The sequence below is a fragment of the Citrus sinensis genome, chromosome 2 (genome assembly GCF_022201045.2).
Source record: "Citrus sinensis cultivar Valencia sweet orange chromosome 2, DVS_A1.0, whole genome shotgun sequence".
Taxonomy (NCBI): domain Eukaryota; kingdom Viridiplantae; phylum Streptophyta; class Magnoliopsida; order Sapindales; family Rutaceae; genus Citrus; species Citrus sinensis.
Genome location: NC_068557.1, coordinates 18142764 through 18165127, shown reverse-complemented (window position 1 = coordinate 18165127; position 22364 = coordinate 18142764). Strand labels below are relative to the sequence as shown.

At 34.3% G+C, this 22364-nt stretch overlaps 3 protein-coding genes and 1 long non-coding RNA gene across 14 annotated transcripts; 3 read left to right on the top strand and 1 right to left on the bottom strand.

Annotated features, from left to right (window-relative positions):
- Nucleotides 1–3150: 3150 nt before the first annotated feature.
- LOC102620781 (hypothetical protein) lies at nucleotides 3151–7822 on the top strand. 7 transcript variants are annotated; one of them, XR_008052232.1, is made up of 4 exons: nucleotides 3153–4110; nucleotides 5396–5926; nucleotides 6082–6290; nucleotides 7380–7822. XR_008052232.1 is itself a non-coding variant. In XM_052434624.1 (3 exons), exons 1-3 carry the CDS (start codon nucleotides 3268–3270, stop codon nucleotides 6190–6192), a joined length of 1485 nt encoding a protein of 494 aa, XP_052290584.1. In that variant the 5' UTR covers nucleotides 3153–3267; the 3' UTR covers nucleotides 6193–7822. The 7 variants fall into 7 exon arrangements, 2 of the variants coding, with proteins under 2 accessions (XP_052290583.1, XP_052290584.1); XR_008052234.1 differs by having other exon boundaries at nucleotides 7318–7822; XR_008052233.1 differs by having other exon boundaries at nucleotides 6385–7822.
- Nucleotides 7823–8980: 1158 nt separating this feature from the next.
- LOC102621833 (uncharacterized) lies at nucleotides 8981–11034 on the top strand. Its single transcript, XM_015527527.3, has 3 exons — nucleotides 8981–9958; nucleotides 10073–10603; nucleotides 10694–11034. Exons 1-3 carry the CDS (start codon nucleotides 9173–9175, stop codon nucleotides 10805–10807), a joined length of 1431 nt encoding a protein of 476 aa, XP_015383013.1. The 5' UTR covers nucleotides 8981–9172; the 3' UTR covers nucleotides 10808–11034.
- A 2535-nt stretch (nucleotides 11035–13569) lies between these two features.
- Nucleotides 13570–14450, bottom strand: LOC127900414 (uncharacterized). The gene is made up of 2 exons (XR_008052516.1): nucleotides 14069–14450; nucleotides 13570–13950 (listed from the first exon to the last, which is right to left on the bottom strand). It is a non-coding gene; the product is annotated as an uncharacterized LOC127900414 (long non-coding RNA).
- Nucleotides 14451–17691: 3241 nt separating this feature from the next.
- Nucleotides 17692–22296, top strand: LOC102622122 (cysteine-rich receptor-like protein kinase 44). 5 transcript variants are annotated; one of them, XM_052435421.1, is made up of 8 exons: nucleotides 17692–18059; nucleotides 19059–19898; nucleotides 20083–20205; nucleotides 20552–20682; nucleotides 20766–20976; nucleotides 21108–21345; nucleotides 21502–21640; nucleotides 21727–22296. In XM_052435421.1, exons 2-8 carry the CDS (start codon nucleotides 19082–19084, stop codon nucleotides 22066–22068), a joined length of 2001 nt encoding a protein of 666 aa, XP_052291381.1. In that variant the 5' UTR covers nucleotides 17692–18059; nucleotides 19059–19081; the 3' UTR covers nucleotides 22069–22296. The 5 variants fall into 5 exon arrangements, with proteins under 5 accessions (XP_052291381.1, XP_024951314.1, XP_024951313.1 ...); XM_025095546.2 differs by having other exon boundaries at nucleotides 17695–18059; nucleotides 19348–19898; XM_025095545.2 differs by having other exon boundaries at nucleotides 17695–18059; nucleotides 19287–19898.
- The last annotated feature ends 68 nt before the right edge of the window (nucleotides 22297–22364 follow it).

Genomic DNA, 22364 nt, shown 5'->3' with positions numbered 1-22364 from the left:
AGGAGGAGTATGGAAAACGTCTCTCATTCTCTGATGAAGTGCAAACCAGCTTGCAAGATCTGAAAACAGTCAATATTTGTTGACAAAGGCATTGAGATGCATAAAGGCAATGATATACTCGGGGTGTGGTATGAGATGTCCAAAAATCTTTGCAAAACAAACTTGAAGCTGCTGAGATTCATCTAGTAGTTGGTCACGTGGAATGCTAGGAAGCGTCTCATCTTTAAAGAGAAGAAAGTTAACCCAAGTATTTCAGTTGCAAAAGCCCAAGCAGTAATGGAAGCCTTTCAAAGGGTAAAGCATGTGGAGAAAACTCAATCTGAAAAGCAAAAAGACAAGAGGAAAAAGCAGTGGACCCCCCCCCCCCCCGCCCCCCCTTTTAATGGAAGCTTCAAAGTCAATGTGAATGCTGCTATAGATGTTAAAGCTAAGGTAGTAGGTTTAGGAGTTATTATCGGAGATGATGAAGGAAAAATTGTGGTAGCTGCAACTAAGCCCTCAAGGCTAATTTGTGGTGTGTCAATTGCATAAGCAGAGGCTGCAGAATGGGGACTTCAAGTGGCCAAAGAGGCAAATTTGGCATCGGTTAGTATTGAGACAAATTCTCAGAAGGCAGCTGACCTTGTTAACAATAAAAAAAGGAAGTAAAATTGAAATATTTTTTGTGATAACAACAATTAAAGACATGAGTTTTGACTTCCATAATTTTATTTTCCAACATGTCCATAGATCTAGCAATGAAACAGCTCATATGTTTGCTAAATATGCCATTAGAAGTGGAGTCTCTAATGTCTGGGTAGAGTCATTCCTAACTGACATTGCTTGTATTCTCAATTCTGCTAATTAATGAAAAGATTTATCTTTTCTTTAAAAAAAAAAAAAACCCGTTCGTGGAATAGTTGTTCAATTGACGAATACCATTGCAGATACTTACAAACATGATAAATGATATCATACTTAAGAAATAATCCTAGCAAATAATAATAATAATAATAACAACAACTATCATTCTAATTTTTTTGTTAGTACAAGGAAAATAAAGCTTTTAGGATATGTTGTTTCTTCTTTTTACACTTAATTGTTTGTGCATTGCTAGATTTTGTTGCCATATTTTTACCTTTTTTATATATGACATGTTATTACTTAAGTAAGAATACTTTTAAGTTTTTGGAAAATAATTCTCAGTCAGTTTATTTTATAAAAGAAAAATAATAAAATGACTGACTAAGGCTAATGTGGATGCTGCTATTGACGTGGAAAATTAAAGGGGTTGTTATAAGAGATTATGGTGATAATGATAGCAAGTGCAAAAGGCTCCAAGTATCATATGATAATGTGGCATTTGCAGAAGTTGAAGTCATTGAGCGCATAATGCAGGCGGCAAAGTAACTACATTTATCATGTGTCATTTTTTAAACAGATTGCTAAGAGATTGTAGATCTAAGGTGCATTTGGGATTGAGGTTGGGCAGCTGTAGTTTTTAAGATACAACACTAAAGTGTTTGGTAAACACTAGCTGCTGTAACTTGTAAGTTATGTTAATATAATTTTTCACTTATATAATGAAAAATCTATTATATCTTTAATAATTTTGTCAAAATTATTATTTAAAATTTATATTTACTACATATTATTCATTTTTATTTCATAGTCATTGCTTTTTTTCCACATGAGCTATAACTTAAAAGTTACAGCACCTCAATTCCAAACGCACCCCTAGCTAACAGCAGAAAAGTTAGTAGGACATAAATTTTCTGTGAAGTTTTTAGCATTCAAGAGAGAGAAAAATTTTCAAAGTATTCAGATATAGTTCACTCCTAAAATCTGCAATGTTGATGTTCATTGCTTAGCCAAAAGGGCTTTAGGATACAAAGAACCAGTTGCATGGGATGGGCAGTATACCGTTAGAAATTATGTGTTTATTTATCCTTTTGAATCAATGAAAACATGATTTTATTATGAAAAAAATATATCTCAATTTCTTTATGGTATCGGTGGATTAATTGTTTCAAGTTTCAATAATGTTAGCCTTACGAAAACAGTAATGCTGAAACATTCATATGTATAATTAGAATACATCTATCATGTATGATGTGTTATTATTTATTAAAATAGTGTGAGCTCCAATTGATATAATTTTTCAAATTAAGCTTATTTAAATAGAATTTTTATTAGTAGATTTTTATAAAGTATAACTTTAAAAAAAAAATTGTTGCTTGGTTATCAATGAGTACTTTATTAAAAATTATAAATTTATTTTAATGAAAAAAATTTTAAAGTTATATTATAAAAAAAGTATAATAAAATTATTTTAAACATTTTAATATTTTAAATGAAATTTTCAATCTCAAATTTCAAAAACTCAAAATTTAAATTTTCATTAATATAAGTAAAATAATATATTTAATATTTAAAAAATTCTGTAAAAAATAAATAATAATAAAATAAATAATTTATAATATTAAATAAACTATACCACAACTACGAAAAGAGTGGGACTATTGGCGCCCCTCCAAATATCTTTTAAAACCCCTATAATTATTTTACAATTTTTATTTTTATTAAAATTATATAATAGACAATTTCTAATTAAACTTCTACTCAAAAGTTAATAATTTTTTTCCTTAAAAATTCTTTATATAGTATATTTTTATTTTAAAAGGGAAGCAAGATAAGTTTGGAAAAGCTCGAGAATATGAATGTCAAAAGGGATGAATCAAGTTAAGGGTGACGCTGATGATTATGAAGCTTACAATAAAGTGAATAATAGTTTGAACAAGACACAGAATGAGGTAGATAAGACCAGGACAATGATTTATAGCAACCTTTAATGAAGGTGGTACCTAAGATTAAAATTTAATATTTTAGAAATTAAAAGGATTGCTTTTTCCTCTTATTTTCAGGTGAAAAATTTATTACTGGTAGTAGCAATGGAGAGAAAAAAATTAATTGTTGAAATGAGGTTTAATAATAAATATAAAAATAATTAAAGAATGGTGTTTGCGTTAATAAATTTTAATTAAGGTAATTTTATCATTTATGAGGTGTTAAAAGAATTTTATAATATTTGTAAATATTTTAATGACATTAATAAAGAAAAGGGGGTGTTGAGAGATATTTAGAAGGCGCCAATAATCCCACTCTCACGAAAATTATCCAAAATTATCCAAAATTATCCGTAGTCGCCCTGAGAACAAGTCATTCCACCGTGCTCTATTTTTCGGTTTTTCAATTTGCCGTGAACTCGTTGTGTCTGTAAAATCCTAAATGCATAACCCTCAAAATGAAAGCAGAAGGAGAAAACGAATCATTTCATTTCTTCAAAATCACTCGTCTTTTTCCCCTAAAATTAAAATGATGCCCTCTAGAACCCTAACTCCATCAGCACTCAAAAACTCAATCTTACTCTTCTCCTTCCTCTTAATCATTTACCTCTTTTTCTACTACCCCTCTCTCCACGCGCCGCCACGTCTGCTCTCCTCACACGTGGTCACCGCCAACCCCCTCACCCGCCGCCACCTCCTCTTCTCGATTGCATCCTCGTCCAGCTCCTGGCCCCGCCGCCGCTCCTACGTCCGCCTCTGGTACTCCCCCAACTCCACTCGAGCTCTCACCTTCTTAGACCGTGCTGCAGATTCCTCTTCAGCCGGCGACCCCAGTTTGCCACGTATCGTAATCTCCGCCGACACCTCCAAGTTCCCTTTCACTTTCCCTAAGGGTCTCCGCTCCGCCGTACGAGTAGCTCGTGTTGTCAAAGAGGCAGTTGACCTTACAGACGAGAAGGCGGGCGTGCGGTGGTTCGTTTTCGGGGACGACGACACCGTTTTCTTTGTGGACAATTTGGTAAAAACGCTGTCCAAGTATGATGATGATAGGTGGTTCTATGTGGGGAGCAATAGCGAGGGTTATGAGCAGAATGCAAAGCATTCGTTTGGTATGGCATTTGGTGGAGGTGGGTTTGCAATTAGCCATTCTCTCGCCAGGGTTTTAGCTGGGGCTTTGGATTCTTGTTTGATGAGGTATGCCCATTTGTACGGCAGTGATGCGAGGGTCTTCTCTTGCTTGGTTGAGTTGGGTGTCGGGTTAACCCCTGAACCCGGCTTTCATCAGGTAAAAATACCTTGTTGCTTGATGATTTATTGATTTTGGTCAAATGTATTTATAATTCAATTGTGATGTTGGAAAAATAGGAAGTACTATATAAAGATCTGAAGTTATTAGGGTTTTTTATTTAAATATACCTCATTTGTCCTTAAATGTCAAATCTATACCCCATTACATATATATACCTCCTAAAAGTGTAAAAAGTCAAAAATAACCTAAAAAAATTATCTATTTACCTTTACTTCCTCTCTCATGACTTCTACATAACCAAAGTCGAGTATACTCGACTTTTTACCTGACTTAATTAAAACGAAAATTTTTATTTCAATTTAAGTCGAGTATTCTCAACCAATTACCGAACTTCAATGAAAAGTCAAAAATTTTTGCTGAATGAATATTGGGTAAGGTTAAATTAAAGTCGGGTATTCTCGACTCTTTACTCGACTTACTTGAAAAAATTGAGAATTTTTCAGATAATTTTTTATTTCAATTGAAGCCGAGTATTCTCGACTATTTACCTGACTAACATGAAAAAGTCGAGAATTTATGCTGAATTACTAATTGTGTATGGTTTGGTTGAAGTCGAGTATTCTCAACCATTTACCCGACTTCGAGGAGTTGGGTTTAGTTTTATGAGGATTTAGTTGTGGTTATTTTTGTACTTTCTCTAGTTTTTTAGAGTATATATGTGTAAAATTTAAGAGTGTTATAATTTTAGGTATATATTGGGTATTTTGAAGGGAATGGGGTACATCCCACACAATTCTCCCAAGTTATTATCTGAGCTTAACAGACTTGTGAAATTGCTTGTGATCTTGTTGGCCCTTGTCTCTGAGAATAGGTAAATGGTTGCATCAATGGACATTTGTTGAAATAATACGCAATACTGAATCTTTTAGATGTAGTGTAAAATGAATCTATAGTTTGCCATGTTCTTGATTGTATTGTCACCTGGTTGTAGATACTGAACTTAGGAGGAAATGAAGACTTCTGTGCTATGTGCTATGAAGAGATTTGAGATGGTTTCTCTTGTCTGTTTCTTTTTGTTTTTTCTATCTGAATGGCACAATTAGTTTGTTGGGTAAATCTGATTATTGACCGAGGAAGTTTTGCTCATGTGAACATTTACCTTAGGGTGGTTACCATAGTGAAAGAGTTGACTTTTTAATGTCTGATGTTGATTGGTTGACATATTTGTGTTAGTACTGTTGTTTTTCCTCAGATAAGATTTTGGCTTTTGTCAGTCATGTGGTTTAGGAGTCAAACTTCTGAGTTTATTTTATTTTGCCAGCTTGACATGCGAGGGGATATGTTTGGAATGCTTTCTGCACATCCATTATCACCTTTGCTGTCTCTTCATCATTTGGATGCTATCGACCCAATCTTCCCTAATATGAACAGAACACAAGCTCTGCAACATCTTTTCAAAGCTGTGAATGTTGATCCAGCCAGAATTTTACAGCAAACGGTTTGTTATGACCAGTCAAGTCAACTGACAGTTTCTGTTGCCTGGGGCTTTGCAGTTCAGGTGTATGAAGGCAATCAACTTCTTCCAGATCTCCTTTCATTGCAGAGAACCTTTACATCATGGAGGAGAGGTTCAAATGTTGAGAGTCACTTTATGTTTAATTTGAGAGACTATCCTAGAGATCCATGTAAAAGACCCATTGTCTTCTTTTTGGAAAGTGTTTTATCTCATAACAACAGTGTGCAAAGCAACTATGTGAAGCATGTTGTTGGAAATTGTGCTGGAGCTGATGTTGTAAGGAAAATTGAAAAGATAAGAGTGTTTTCAGAGAAGCTAGAACTTGATGTTGAAGAGGTAGTAATGAATCGGTTCAATAGGCTTGAACTTGATTATATTTCAGAAGTTAACGTTTCAAAATACTCTAAAGTCAACTGTCTGGTCATGCCATTTTCATATTCTATTTTATTTTGACAACTTGCTGCCTTACAAATTTTGAATCTCTGCTGCAGATGAAATCTCCCCGTCGCCAGTGCTGTGACATTTTCCCCACTTATAATGAATCAATGAATATAAAAATTAGACAATGCGGAGGCAATGAGCTAATTTCCATGCATTTCTAGCTCTGACAAATTGCTTCTGTTGGTATTAGGCAAAACTTGTGGAACTTCAGTCATTCTCGATGTCCTCCGTGGAATTGCCCAGCTGTGTAAATTACAAGGTAATATCTTGTTGCTTACACTTCGTGTAAAATGTTTTCAGGTACATCAACTAATGATAGCTGTTAGTCATTCTCAATGTTTCATGGCCTGCAGATCATTGGCTGCTTGTAGCATTATTTTATTATGTGGCTGTTTGCACTTACTAAGGAGAAACTTCTTAGGAACTCTTAAGAAGCGTTATGTTATCAACTAATTGGTAGTGGAAGATATTTGCATTCAAGTTAAAGTATCATGGGTTGTTAAAATTTTTGTAAGTTGCTTTTTCTTGTCTAAATAAATCTCTTTGTGCGTGCTGTATATTTGATGTAGGTCTATTACCTTTCTATTTGTTCTATTATGATGATGTTTTAGGAGTAATTTAGAAAATTTAACTGTCAAAATTTGAATGATCTTACTTATGTATCATTTTTGTTATCCTAAGTTTCACTACTGTGATTGCTGTATTCCTGGCAAGGTTTAAAATGAAATGTATGATTTGATTTGAATGATGAAAAATTATCTCTGAACTCTAGCTCTTTGTCCCCCACCCGCTGTTTTGTTTTCGCAAATATGACTGCTATAATTGCTGTATTATAGTTCACTAGAATAAATGAACCTGATACTTCTGTTCGTTATTGTAAGGCTTAAGTGAAATATATGATTTATTTTGACTGATGCAATATTTTGCGTCTAAACTCTTGCTCTTGCCTCCACCTCTGGAAAAAAGAAAAAGATATCTTTAACTACTCTTCTTTTGTTAAGTGAATATCTCCATTTGAAGATTGAGATATAACATTCTTATGTTTTGTATCTGCAAATATCACTGCAATAATTCCTGTAATATATAACTGTTCACTAGAATAAATGAACCTGATATTTCTGTTTGTTTTTGCAAGGTTTGAGTGAAATATGTGATTTATTTTGACTGATTGGATATTTTGTGTCTAAACTGTTGCTCTTGCCCCATTTACTGTCAAAAAGAAAAAAGATATCTTGAGCTTCTATTCTTATGTTAAGTGAATAGCTGAATTTGATAATATAATCTAGTGGAAAGGTGAGGAAATTCTAATGGCCCTGAAAAGATTTCCAATGGTTGGAGTTCATTTTAGGAGGAAAAATGGGCTTGAGGATGTTCCAAAGGATGGGGTCAAGCAGACACCTGCGAATTTGAAATGGTTGCAGTCTTTCAGTCGCTTCTAGTGACTGCAGTCACAGGTCAATGGTAAAACATTCCAACTGTTTTCTGCCAGGTAACTGCAATCGTGTCCAAGAAGAAGGCTACAGATTTTGATATTATTATCTGATTGGTTGCCTTTCAAGCTTGGAATTGATGGAATAGGGGTCAAAGGAAGGTGACACATGTTCAACAGGGACAGATACTGCCAAGTAATTTGAAATGTGAAAGATTTGATATTGGTGAAAATCGTTGGTACCTGTTGGTTTTGTAGATGAACTAACTCTTGAAAAAGAAAAGAGTAATCGTTTGAGCATAAGACTTCTTGTTGACTGATTTATTAGTAAACAATATATCTTCTCGATTAAAGCTGTAGTAGTTTATTAAAGTATGCTGATGATTCTGGGAGTTAGTTTTATATTCATGCTGTAGGTCAGTTCTATTCTTGGAAAATGAAAGCTGATCCTGTCAAGACAATTTAGAAAACAACCTGGGGTTCCCGCCTTCCTGGCAGTGGCATGTGCATGCTGATATTTTCTGTTAACATTTGCACTTGGCTTTGAATTTGTAAGTGGTATGGTTACTGAGTTTCTGTTATCTCTTCCATGCTTGAGGGATTTTTGGTGGAAGTCTTGGTGCGTAAGAACTCTGTTTGGTAGGAAAGCACTTTTGCAAACGCATTATGCCCGTGAGTCTTGTGGCCGACTCTAAAGGAAATAAACTATAATTTCATTCGTAAAACTTCTCTACGGTGTGAGAAATTTTTGGCCAAGATGGACTGCTTTTGTGAACTTAAGAAAGACCATAGGAACCTGTACACACATGTAGACTTTTGACTACTTTTGTACAGCATTTGCTTTTAGACATTGCAACACTTTTTCTTTTCCCATTTGCGGTTTTGGGGTATTTTGTTTTCCAAGAAATTTTGTTAAATTCTGTCATGTGAAGTAAACCTTTACCTTTAGATTATATGCAGGGTAAGCGACGAAGTTAATTATAATTAAATTACTTGCATCTTCCATAATCTTCATAAACTATTTAATCCTTTAATACTTTTTCAAGTTAAGCCCTTAATATCAAGTATAAAAACTGTGCAAATTTCTTCCTTTTATCAAGGAAAGTATAACCCATGTGAAATAGCTGAAATTTGACTTCATTTTCCCAATCCAAAGGACAACATTGCACATGGATACAGGCCGTAGTAATTGGCATGCTGTAACCGTTCTAACTTTGAATACCAGTTTCAAACTCTAGCTGCTGCCCGCTTAAAGCCACCACCAGCCCATTATTTTTATTGGTCATATTTAACGCATTTAATGGATCTACCTAACACCAAAGCCATATTAACAAAGACAAATTGCCGCAACTCTCTCCCACAAGAGTCAACACGATAATGTCAAGAGAGACCATCTGGACGGCTCTGATTGGCCAAAGGCAAGACTCCAACCTATGCGAAAACACTCCCGCAATTTTATCCCACAGTTGGAGAAATAACAAACGTAAATGTGTCAAAAAATTGTATGTTGCTTGCCTTCGCCTTTAATTGCGGTGGTAAACGGTAGGTATATATAATTCAAACCTATCGACTCGCTTTAGTAGCTGAACAACTTAAACCTATTACACTTTGCATCAGAACCTAAAAAATTTGCAAATTAAAGATCCTGTCTAAACCCACTTTTTTTTTTCTTCTTTTTTCTTTTTTTTTGTTTTTTTCTTTCCTGAAACAAAATGAAGCTTCTTCAATCCATGTACAAAACACAATCTGTATCTCGTTTCATCAATCTCATCTTAATCTCTTCTTCTGTATGCATCATATATCTTCTCGTTTCGGTGTTTCTACTTGGCACTTCCAATCCGACTCATGTGTTCTCCTCACAACATGACGGATATATACCGCCAACCACTCTTGAGCATATCGTATTTGGGATCGCTTCAAACAAGAATTCTTGGCCAAAACGCAAAGATTATGTTAAGCTTTGGTGGAAACCACAGCAAATGCAGGGGTGTGTGTTTCTTGAAAGCCTGCCGACTGCTGATGCAGAGGCTAACAGTGATAACAGCAGCAGCTCCCTTCCGCCGGTGTGCATCTCGGAGGACACTTCAAGATTTCGTTATACTTACAGAGGAGGCCTGAGATCAGCAATTCGAGTGGCGAGGGTAGTTTTAGAGACTGTTGCTCTTAATCACTCTGATGTTAGATGGTATGTTTTTGGTGATGATGACACTGTTTTCTTTCCGGAGAATCTGGTGAAGACTCTTTCGAAGTATGATCATGGCCTTTGGTATTACATCGGGTCTAATTCAGAGATTTTTGAGCAGAACAGATACTTCAGTTTTGGTATGGCTTTTGGTGGAGCAGGTTTCGCTATTAGTTCTCCTCTGGCTAAGGTATTGGCAAAGGTATTTGATTCTTGTATAGAACGCTACCCCCATCTTTATGGAAGCGATTCCAGGGTCTACTCTTGCTTGGCAGAGCTTGGTGTTGGGCTAACACGCGAGCCCGGCTTCCATCAGGTACCAATTTGCTGTTAACTTGTTAGTTTACAATTAATGTGCATCTCAAAAACTTATAGCAATTGTTTTTCCAATTCTAAATTCTTCACTTTTTGATATGTCAAAATCAACTAGTATGATGTTCGGGGCAATGTATTTGGCCTGTTGACATCTCATCCAACAACACCATTGGTATCAATCCATCACTTGGATCACATGGACCCAATTTTTCCTAATATGACAACAATCAAGGCGCTGGAGCGATTGTTCGAAGCTGCAAAAATTGATACGGGGAGACTTTTGCAACAAACAGTTTGCTACGACCGCTGGTTTTCATGGACTATTTCAGTATCATGGGGTTATGCTGTTCAGGTTTATGGCAAGCATATGCATTTGCCCGATATACTGCCTGTGCAAGAAACATTCAAGCAATGGAAAAAGGGAAAAGTGTTGGCAGCGGCTTATAATTTTAACACAAGAGTGATTCATCCTGATCCATGCCAAAGACCCACAATTTTCTATTTGGATAGTGCGTCTTCTGGCAGGGATGGAATTAGGACCCATTACAAGAAATCGTACCAAAATTGCACAAACAACATGGGTTCTCCGCGGAAACTTGAAGAGATCAGAGTGCTGTCTCAGAAGCTAGACCTTAACATCAAACAGGTATTTCTTCTAATAATCTGCTTGATTTTTCAGTGCCAAAGTAGTTAGAATTCAAATTAAAGTTATTGCTGTTTCATTGTTTGTACTCAGTTAATGGCTCCTAGGAGGCACTGTTGTGATGTTTTGCCATCTTCAGCCGGCCAAGTGATGGAGATTGCCATTAGAGAATGCAAAGATGAAGAGCTAATCCACATGCATCCCTAGGCATAGTCGTGTTTAATTTTTCATTTAGGACAGCTGCTGACACCGATAGAATATCAAATTGACAATTGGTCAATGAAGCATTCGGCTGTGCAAATCAAGACGGGAAATGGGAAGACATGCCCTTTTATTAGAATATCAATATACATTGTTGTACATTGTGGCCATCACAAACTCTTGTCGTCTCATGTGAAGGGTGACATATATAATATTTATTTATATTTTTTTAACCGCGTAGCTGGTGTGATACTTGATTTCTTTTAGACCATGGGAAGTGGGAATTAGAAAGTGGGAAAGTTGTTTCAAAAGCTGTAGCTGAAGCCAACTGTCTCATTGACCATTTCCAATAAGGGGAGAGGACAAGAGAAAATCTTAGGAAAGATCTTAGAAAAGGCGAATGTAGGAGAAGGGAATATCACAATTATAGTCCACTAAAGAAGATTCAATGATGGGCAGCTCATGCGTATAATAAGTGAGATTGTGAAACAACCTCCCACGTTCGAATTTTCAAATTTTACTTTTTCTTGTAACCTTCTATATGTATATTGAGTTGCACAAATAGTTCTAGGCTGCCACTACTATGCACCAGTTCCATTAATAGATCATTTGGAATTAAATATACGAAAAATTTAAGAACCATAGGATATTAAAGGGTGGTACATCCAACGGCTGAGGGTGAGTATGAAGATTAAGGGAAACTGGGAGAAGGAGGAGGTGGTGGCCCACTTGATGTTTATTGAACAAAGAAGAAAATGCATGTCAGATTTCACTTGTGATGTCTCAAGTGAAATCGGGAAAAACGTGAAAAAAAAGTACCAAGTGAAATCGGAAAAAAGGGAAAAAAATACTACTATGCACCAGTTCCATGAATTGTTCTGTTTTATATTTGTTAAATGAAGAAAAATTTAATCTGGCATAAGGAATTGTTGACTCTGCAACCCAAGCGGAAAGAATGGATTCATTGTTAATGCCAAAGTCATTAAAAGAAAATTTTTTTGTCTCTGGAAATTGTTGTGGGCTAAATGATATCTACAGAAAAATTACTATGTTGAACACTCTGGAGTAAAATATTCTATGACCCGTACTTTGTGTGGTTGGTAGAATCCAAACTTCATGACCTGAAAATTTTATGAAAGTTAATGTGCTGTGCTGTTTCACCAGAAATTGACCATTATCTAGACATGGAGTGGTTATATTGCCGGAATTTTATTTTCAAGAACAATTAAATTAGACGTTTAAGTTTCTTTCAGAAACTACAAAACTTATCTCATATATGCAATTAATCCAAACCTTATATGTTATCTTTATGTATTGTCCATGGATTGTGGAATCAAAGAAGTTCTAGCTTTTAAACCATCAACTGCTAACCGAAGGAGATTGATATTCATGAGAATTAGTCTGAATATTCTATTACGATTACAGGATATCTATAAATGCATGAGAAACAACTCTAACATCCATTCTAGGGGGTGAAAAAACAAGGAAAAAGAACCATACAGCAATGCACAAAACCGAAAAATGCTTTCAAACTTCAATCTACAATTAGCCTTGTTTCATTTTCATAAACAATAAGAAAAAGAAATTACAGACTTTTTTTTATTCCCTTGTGCTACAAAGTAACATTCTTTGCTACACTGGAAGCCTAAATATCACCTTTAGTGGACTACCACCTGCTACAAAAAAAAATTTCATCACAACACCAACTCAAAATTCAAGAACCTAACTCAACTCGACAATTTAGCCAGTCCAACAAATTATGAATGACACTGGACTTTAAGTTAGCTTTACGCTCATTTCAATTTCATTAACAATAAGAAAAAAATTTACAGACTTTTTTTTTATTCCCTTGTTCTGCAAATAAACATTTCTTTGGTAAATTGCAAGCCTACAGTAGTTCTGTCGGAGATGATGAGCACATGCATGCTTACTTTAACACATACATCATATAGATATATATAAGATGGAACTCAATAAAGACTTCCAGCTAGAAGTCCTGCCTAGTTTTTCATGAAAGCATTTCTCGTTCTACAGACAAAATTATACACAACCAGGGGCAAAAGCAAAGTAAGAATTGAAAAAACTAAAAAAATTGACTGTAGTATTTTGCAAACAAACAAACATTTTCAATACAAGCCAAATCACGAATCTATATTTCTACACTGACCATCCAGTATCTCATTTCTTCAAGCTTGTCATCTCGTTTGACCAACAATTAGGGAATTATAAGAAAATTACATAAGAAAAAGGTACTAAAATATTTAAAACCTAATACTATAATTCTATAAAAGATAAGGCAATAAGGAAAACAGGTTCTTACTACTGCATCCACAGGTGGAATTGCAAGTCGAGAGAGTAAATGAAAATCAGCCTTCACCTCCTACGTCTCAATTTTAAAAACGGAAAACATTGATATAAACCCCTGTCAGTTATACTTCAAAACTTAAACTATTGATAACAAAATCCAGTTCATTCAACCTACTGTTATACAGTCAGAATAGAAAAATGTTACTCACTGAAATTAGTAAAATGAGGTACACTAATGAACTCCAAAGGCATGTCCACCATAAAAAAAATGCAAAATCAAATTTCTAACTAGCAAGAAACTTATTAAATATATTCATACAAACATCTAAGCAAATTATTTGAGAAACAAACTTTATTTCTCTTGCTCTCTCGTCAATCATATATTTTCCTCTCCTAACGATGCCCAGACACCTTCTGCTGCTGAGAGTTTGCTGACGTTAAACCCAAAAAAATTATACAGATAGATAAATTTGGGGGAATTCCATTTCCAATAAATTCAAAGTACATCAAATAAATCATCTTAGACTCAAATCAAATTTCTTCTTAAACGAAGATCTTATATCAAAGGCATTATTGCATCACCGAAATCCAATAAATCCAGCAAAGACAACAAAAAAACACACTACTCTTGAAAACTGATAACATAATGCATAGCTTATAATTCTACCTAGTGGTGCGCCATTAATAAAGGACTTCTCCCTCATCTTCAGCCCGAGCCATCATCACTCCAGGCTAGGCCCTACTTCTCAACTCATCTGTAGGAAATTCAGCCATTATCACTGCCATATTTTTTCCCCCTTTTTCCTGGGTGGCTTCTCCTTATTAGATTATCCTTCACTCTTCTATAACAAATGAAAATTCAATATTCATCAATAATGGTAAAATTTTCGAACATGAGATACTATTATTTTTTAAATTAATTTCAAAACATACAACAATTGAAAGGATGCCATTGTTTACCTGCAATACGACGAAGATATTTTGGTTCTCTAGGATTTTTGAATACTCTAATGTCCTGGTAGATGGAGTATGAAAGGCATTCTTGATGAGAGCCCTTTCGAAAATTTTGAAATATTTTGGTCCTTTGGTGAGAGACTGAAATTTTAGAAAAGAGCCAAATCCATTCTTGTTCAAAAAGATGAATACTTGCTCGGTGTGTATAGCTCCTGATAATGGTAATAGCCCCTTCGAAAATCGGAATATTTTCGTCCTTTGGTGAGAGACATTAATTGCTTTAGGTGCAAGTGAACTCAACAAAAGCCTAACTACAGTACTTCCGACATGGGTTATCTTATTAGGAATGTTAATGAAAAAAATTGTGATAATTGGAGACCAATTGAGAAACTTGTGACGAAGAGCAGCCAACTTGGAATACTAACGCAATTAAAAGGTATCTTGTGACTTCAACCGGAATAACCGGTTACCTAGTTGTTATTATTGCACACATGTGGCGTTTTAATTGGCTGCATGTCATGTCAAAATGAACCACGCATACATCAGGTGCATAGTAGGAGGACCCATAGTTCTATTCAAGATACCACTAAATGATGAATCTAAATGCTAATTAATATCCATCCTTTTTTAACTGAACAATTAATGTGTGAAGTTTGCTTTTGCTTGAAGTTATTGCACACATTGGAGTGCTACCTCTACTGCTTCCATTATTTTCTCCGTCAATCAACTTATATGGGTGCACAGGTCACACGCGATCATAATTATCGTGTTAGCAATGGAAGGATTGTACTTTCTGAACAGCCCCCACCACCCACTGCACTCCCCTACCCCGGGAAGATGGGTGTATTAAGAATTCTAGAAGGTGGCTTTAGTACAACTGTTTTTGAGTCCATTGTTTTACAGGATTTGCTGGCCGCCAGGCAAATTCATATTCGGTTGAGCTTTTGACACACTTAAAAAATCTTTATAACACCCTGTGCTTAAATTTAAAAAATTTAAAAGTCATTAGAAATCAAACAACACTGCTGTTATTCTAGAACTGCCGTTACAAATATATTTCTTCATTTTTCTCAATAAACCCCGAAACTATTCTAAATCACTTAATCTAATAAAATCATCTCACCCCTCCAGCCGATCGCCAGCAATTCGAAAGAATAGATTTTGGGACTAATTTAAAAGTGCGGTGTTTTCTTCTGACCATACTATCGATTTCTTTTCCTCGTCTCAACTTCTTTCAAAAGCTGCATGTTGATTCACAATTTTTAAGCTCCTGGATACTTTTGCTTTATGCATTGAACTTCTCAAATTGCATGATACTGTGTATTCTTTTTTTTTTTTTTTTCAACATGAAAGCATGGCCTTCTGGTTAATATTCCATAAAAGCATGGTGTTCTAATTCGTGTTCCTTTACTGCTTGTGGTGTTGATGGTTTCTGCTGTTTTTAAGTTTTGAATATTAATGACAAACATTTGACCAATGAAAAGCTAAGTTCTATACCATACCAGCAACAAATACATCTGTGTAATCCAGGGATCCTAATTTATTACTAGCAACTATAAGTTGAGTAGAACTTTCATCCTTCTTGCACAATTACCATAAAATTAATATCAGTTAATTGTAGAACTCATGAATGAAATATAACTTCTTAAGTTTGTTTAATAAGTAGTAAATAAAGATAATGACATTGTTTAGTGTATGTCCGTGGATCAAATTTAATAAGTTCAGTAAATATCGAATGAATTCAACATATCTAGTCGTATTTTACTGCATTGTTTCTTTCTCCATCACTCAAAATTTCTCTTCTACGTTTATCATAGAAAAAATTTAAAATGTAATTAAAATTTTTGAGAAATAAAAAAAAATGGATGAGTGTGAAAAGTTCATGGCAAAACGAAACCATTTTGTTTTTGAAGAATACGAATTCTTATGGGGCGTAAAAACATTTTAACTATCCTTCAAAAAAAATAAAAAAAAAACCAAAAATATGTATACCGTTAATTAGTAAGGTGGCGTTTGTTTTTTTGTCTGAAATCTGAATAGACCTGAATTAGTCTGAATTCTGAATAGATCTGAATGTCTGAATCTGAATAACATGTTTGTTTTTTCGTCTGAATCTCGGAAAATAAGTATTAAGTTGTTTGTTTTTTTCAACTGAAAAAGTTGAAAATATGTACTTTTACTTTTGTATCCTTATTAAATTTAAAAGTCAAATAAATAATATATTAAATACCACAATATTTTAACATTTATAAGTAAAACTATATTCAAGTGAATACATAATTATTTTAGAATTTTTATATATAAAATACCATAAATTTTAAATTTTATCGTATATAATATAAGAAAGAAAAAACAAGGATATTTTTGTGGGATAAATGTCTATGGGTGAGTTTTGAGATAGATATGAAAAATAAATTATAAAACATGGATATTTTTGACATTAGTAAGTAATTGACTTAATTCAAATTTCTCCATTAAGTAAAAAGCTAAAAAAATTGACTTATTTTATTAAGTCAAAATTATCTAAAAAGTCTCATTAAGTTATAAAAACAAACACCTCTAATTAACTTAATTAATTAAGTTAAGTCACTTTAAGTCATTAAGTTAAAAAACAAACGCCACCTAAGTCTCTGTCTTTTATTCCACGGAGGGCAAAACCGTAAATATAGCAAGTGGGGTGTTGCAAGGACTTTTGAGTGGTGTCGAAAGCTCAACCCATTCATAATAGGGTCCCAAAGAAGGCCCATCATTAACGACTTCTGGTCGCCCACCCGCTTTAATCCTTTTGTGGTTTTAACGTTGGAAGTATGCCAATGTCATTGACATTGTAACTGGACATGAAGGCATCCGACCATCGTTTCAAGAATTAAAAAGTAAAAACAAACCAATTAACAATATACGACTATACGAGTAATGTATCTGTTAAAAAAAAAAATTGATTAATGAAAATTACGCACAATAAAATTTAGTGTAAAACCTCTCTTCAAATCGTATATTAAGACTAACTACATTTTTATTATAATAAGGAGATTATAACTTAATAAAGTTGTATTTATAAAATTATTAGTTTGATTTAATTATCTTTAATCTAAGTGATAATGTTGATATATATAAATGTGCACTGCATTAATATTATACGATTAAAAATATGTAAAGTTATCTTTAAAGTCATAATATTTGTATTATACTTTTCTTTAGTATTTTTTCTCAATATACTTTTCATAAATGTTATACAATAATTTGATAAAAATTTTAAAGAATAAATCATTTTGTCAATCAATTTTAGAAAAAAAATTATTTTATTTTTAAACTTTTAATATAACATAACATATATCTTTGGAAATATATAGATAATTATTATTATGTAAATGTAAGTTTTTTAAATAAGATCTAAAAAATTATAATTTATTTTTATTTATAATTGGTGGAAATTGAAACGGTAAATTTGAATAACTATACAAAGATTATTCTCTTATAGAATACTCTGAAAAGGTTTTACTATATAATGTTAAGAAATTAAATTAATTTGATGAATGTTTTCTTTTATACGTGTCTTTATAAGATTTTATTACTTCACGTGTTCACGGCTTTTTGTATGAATGGGATCAGATACAATGTAAATAATAGAAAAATAATGATAACAATAATAAGATTCTTTAAAAAAAAAAATTATTTAAAACGAAAAAAAAAATATCATCATCAATTTATAAAAATTTTTAAGGAATTTATTTTTTTAATAAATTTAATCGTCTTGTTAGGTTTCAAAATTGTCTTTGATGCAGTGAACTTCTCTGCATTGAAGAGAGAGTTCAGTTCAATGCAGAGAAATTCACGTCATTGAGGAGAACTTCAGAGCACAAATTATTTGGGTTCCAAAATGGATTACCAGAGCTCGATCGGAGTGTCTCAATCAACTACCGGTCATTTCACGGCAATGATTCGCGGGCGACGACGTCGTTCTCGGTTCACAGCAGATACCAGAGACTCTATTTTTGTGGTATAAAATTTCATCTAATTATGAAAATATTTGTGAAATTCTTGCATGTTTGGACATGTTTGTGCTCAATTCAAACAATAATGCTATGCTTGCAAATTTCAGATACAAAGTTATGTATTTTCGTATATTTTTATAAACTGACATGTGCTGAAGTGATTGATGAGACGGACGTATGTATGCCACGTGTGTTGTGATACAAAACTTTGTATAACAAGTATGCTTAGTGTAAGTTTATATCTCATGAATTTTTGCTCCATCTTTGTAAACAGTTGTAGTTCTGTGGGTTCGTAGTACTGTTTCAAACTTATAAACATTTAGATGTCTGAAACAATAAAACCTTGGGGAAAATTGATGGTACATAAGCTTTGATGCGACCAGTTTTTAATTTGATTTTGTCTATTAAATGGCCGGCTCATTGTATTAACCTGTCTGTATCAATGGATGGTATATTACTGAGAAAATTTAATGGGCTATTTTGTTCAAAGTCTTTGCTCTAGACTATAAAAATGGTTGCTTGTCTCACTAAAATGAAGACTATTATCGGTGTATACCTAATCTTATTTTTGTGTCGGGTGTCCACCCATCTCTTTCATAATGGTGGTCTATTGTCTAGGGTTGCCTTCAGATTTAGATCAGGTCTACGTTATTTGGATTTTGCGGATGGATTTATATGCATGTTGGAAGTAACTAAAATTTATTAATCAAATTAAAGTTTGACAGAGTCAGCATGATTATATGTCCATAATTCTTATACTTGTTCGCAGGACTTGCCTTATTGAAATGTAGATGAAATGCATGAAATTATACTTTTATATTCTTGCCTCAGCTTTGTCTTTGTTCATTGAAATTCATCTTGTTCACATTACCTGAAACATTTATTTCTGTGAAATTTTAACACATGTCAAAAGTTTATTGAGTGATGGATCTTGTTATTTATTCGAATACTAAAGTCTTCTTCTCTGAGCATTTGGCAATAGACCCTTTTTCCTCTACTTCCAGGGTCTTATCTTTTGAATTACATAATGCAATTTTTTCCGCAAACAGCTCTTCAAGCATTCCTCTTTTCATGTCTTTATTATTTGAACTATATCGCTGAAGCCCAGGAGGGCCAAGACATATCAAGATTCTACAATTGCAATTTTGCAAATAATTTCACTTCTGGGAGTACTTATTCGCAAAATTTGAACCTCACCCTCAGTTCATTGGCTTCTAATGCTTCGGTAACAGGCTTCTACAATACTACTGTAGGCCAGAACCTTGATGCAGTTTATGGGCTCGTACTTTGCAGATGTGATCTCTCTAAGGAAGATTGCCAAACTTGTGCAAATACTGCATCTAAAGAGATCACCCAACTATGTAGCAATCAGAAGGAAGCATTTGTCGGCTATGAATTTTGTTCATTGCGGTATTCAGACCAGCGCTTCTTCTCAACTGTTGCTACTAATCCAATATTCATGTATTACAATGTAAATAATGCTACAGAACCCGTTCTCCTAAACCGGCAGTTGGGAAATTTGGTTAGAACATTATCTTCCAGTGCTGCATCTAGTCCTCTAAAGTTTGCTATTGGGAGCATCAATTATACAGACTTCGTTGATATACATTCTATGCTGCAGTGCACCAGAGATTTAGCAGAAAATAGCTGCTTCAGTTGCCTTCAAGATATCATCAGGCTTATTCCACAATGCTGTAATGGGAAACAAGGTGGTAGGGTCATATCTATGAGCTGCAACCTCCGTTTTGAAATATATCCATTCTTTTCGCTGTCACTGCCACCACCCCCTTCTCAAGCCATGTCTCCTCCATCTACTACTACACTGCTTCAGCCCAGCCCTGAAGGTTATACATGGTTCTGTAAATTTGAATGTCATTTTTTTCAATTAATTTAGTTTGTTTTCTTTATCCAGATTCCAAAATCAAGATTGTAATATGACAGACAGTTTGTCAAAGAAACCGGAAATGGATGATGTCATTTGTAAGGAAACTTGAACTAATGGTATTATGATTATACCCTGTTATGCAGGGAAGAGAAGCACTTCACACGTTGCTCTTATCGTGGTCATACCTGTAGCTGTTGCGCTGGTAGCAGCAACATTAATGGTCTGTGGTTGCTTCGTTTGGAGAAAGGGCAAGGAAAAAAGAGTTGGTAATCACCTTATTTTGTTGCAATACCATCAATCTTTGAGTTTGAAGATTTTAAAAATTTCTATAAAAGTTCTAGCGGTAAAAAATAGTGATGTTTATGAGAAATGCTATATCTGTCAATATAGTGTCAAAATAGATGATATTGCATTGGCAAACTATATTGAGTTGGTATTCACTGCTCAAAAGGCATTTTACTTATTGCAAACCTCTTACAAGGTTTTGGAGGAGGATTGATCTCTAGATATTTTGCTTCATTACATGAGATCTAATAAACTATTATCCATTTTGGATCTGCTCAAAAGCTTTTGATATTAAGCAATCTCAGTTGATTTTCTTTTGGCGTGCAGATATTGCTCTTGAGGAAGAAGATAAGGGCATGGAATCACTTTTGATTGGACTAGACACACTTAAAGTTGCAACAAGAAATTTTTCTGATGAAAATAAACTTGGAGAAGGTGGCTTTGGTCCTGTTTACAAGGTATTTTGTTCTTGAGGGTACCATGCATGCTATGTTATACTGCTCTGTAGTTCTTGAGTAACCCCTTCTGCATACACCTGCAGGGAAAACTGTTGGACGGGCATGAAATAGCTGTGAAAAGGCTGTCAAGTAGCTCAGGGCAAGGTCTAAAAGAGCTGAAAACAGAAGTAATTTTTCTTGCCAAACTGTTGCATCGAAACCTGGTAAGACTGTTGGGCTTCTGCCTAGAGAAGAAAGAGAAGCTACTTGTCTATGAATACCTTCCCAATGGGAGCTTGGACAAAATTTTATTTGGTACTAATATTTCATCTTTTGTTTGTTTTTTCAGCTAACCAATTTCTCTTCATAATTTATGTCAGAAATAGTTGCCTTCATTGCTTTAGTGAATATTGACAAACAACAATTTGAAATGTTGGATTGGGTAGATAAAAGCGGACGTTTCAGCCTGGAATGGGAAGGACGGTATAAAATCATTGTTGGGATTGCACGAGGACTACTTTACTTGCATGAAGATTCTCAGCTTAGAATCATTCATCGAGACTTGAAAGCCAGCAATATCCTGTTAGATGAATCCATGAATCCCAAAATTTCTGATTTTGGTTTGGCGAGACTGTTTGGTGAAAGCCAGACTCAAGGAAACACAAATCGGATTGCTGGGACGTAGTAAGTCCACATTTTGCACACTAACATTAATTTGAAGCAGTTAACCTAAGCAGGAGATAGTGAATGTCTGATTACTCACTATTGACTATGACTATGTGCACATTTGTCTTTATATCTAATCTCATAGACCATTATCTGTTTGTTGATGAAATGAAGTGGGTACATGGCACCGGAGTATGCCAAGAATGGGAAATTTTCAACTAAATCTGATGTCTATAGCTATGGTGTTCTGATTTTGGAAATTGTAACTGGTCGGAAGAATTCCAGTTTCCACACAATAAATCTTGCAAGTTATGTAAGTGTTCTGTGTCAGATTATATTCTCTTCAGTTTACAAATTATTATTAATAAACTGTGGTTGATTTGGTTCAAACTGTCACAGGCATGGCAACATTGGATGAATAGAACAGCTCTGGAGCTGTTGGATCCAGCGTTGGGCAACCAATGGCCAAAATATGAAGTTTTGAAGTGCATTCACATTGGACTACTGTGTGTTCAAGAAGCTGCTGCAGATAGACCTTCTATGTCAGATATTGTAACGATGCTTAGTAGCTACTCTATAACCTCTCCAGAACCTTCAAAACCAGCATTTTTTTCCTCAAGGGAAAGTTTGGGGTCAGATCTTGAAGAAAGAGGAAATACTTCTCAATCTGACAAATCCAATTCGGTGCCATTACAGCAATCTATAAATGAGGTTACAATCAGTGAATTAGATCCTCGGTAACTGAGTAGATATCTCTTCTCGGTAGCTAATATCTATCTTCTTCATTTAAATGATACTATGTTGCTTATGAAGAAGAATCATGTACAATTTCTGATTAAAAGACTGGATACAATAAAGTGTCATATTGGGTGACTTCTACAATGGCTGGGAAGTTGTATTTGTGAAATGTTCATAAAGTCTTGTAATGTTGTATTCGATAAACAGTTGTTTTGAGCCTTGTTTTGATTATGCATCTCTTCTTATTTAGCATTTATTTGAGACTTGTTAGTTTAAATGAATAAATTAACACATAAAGA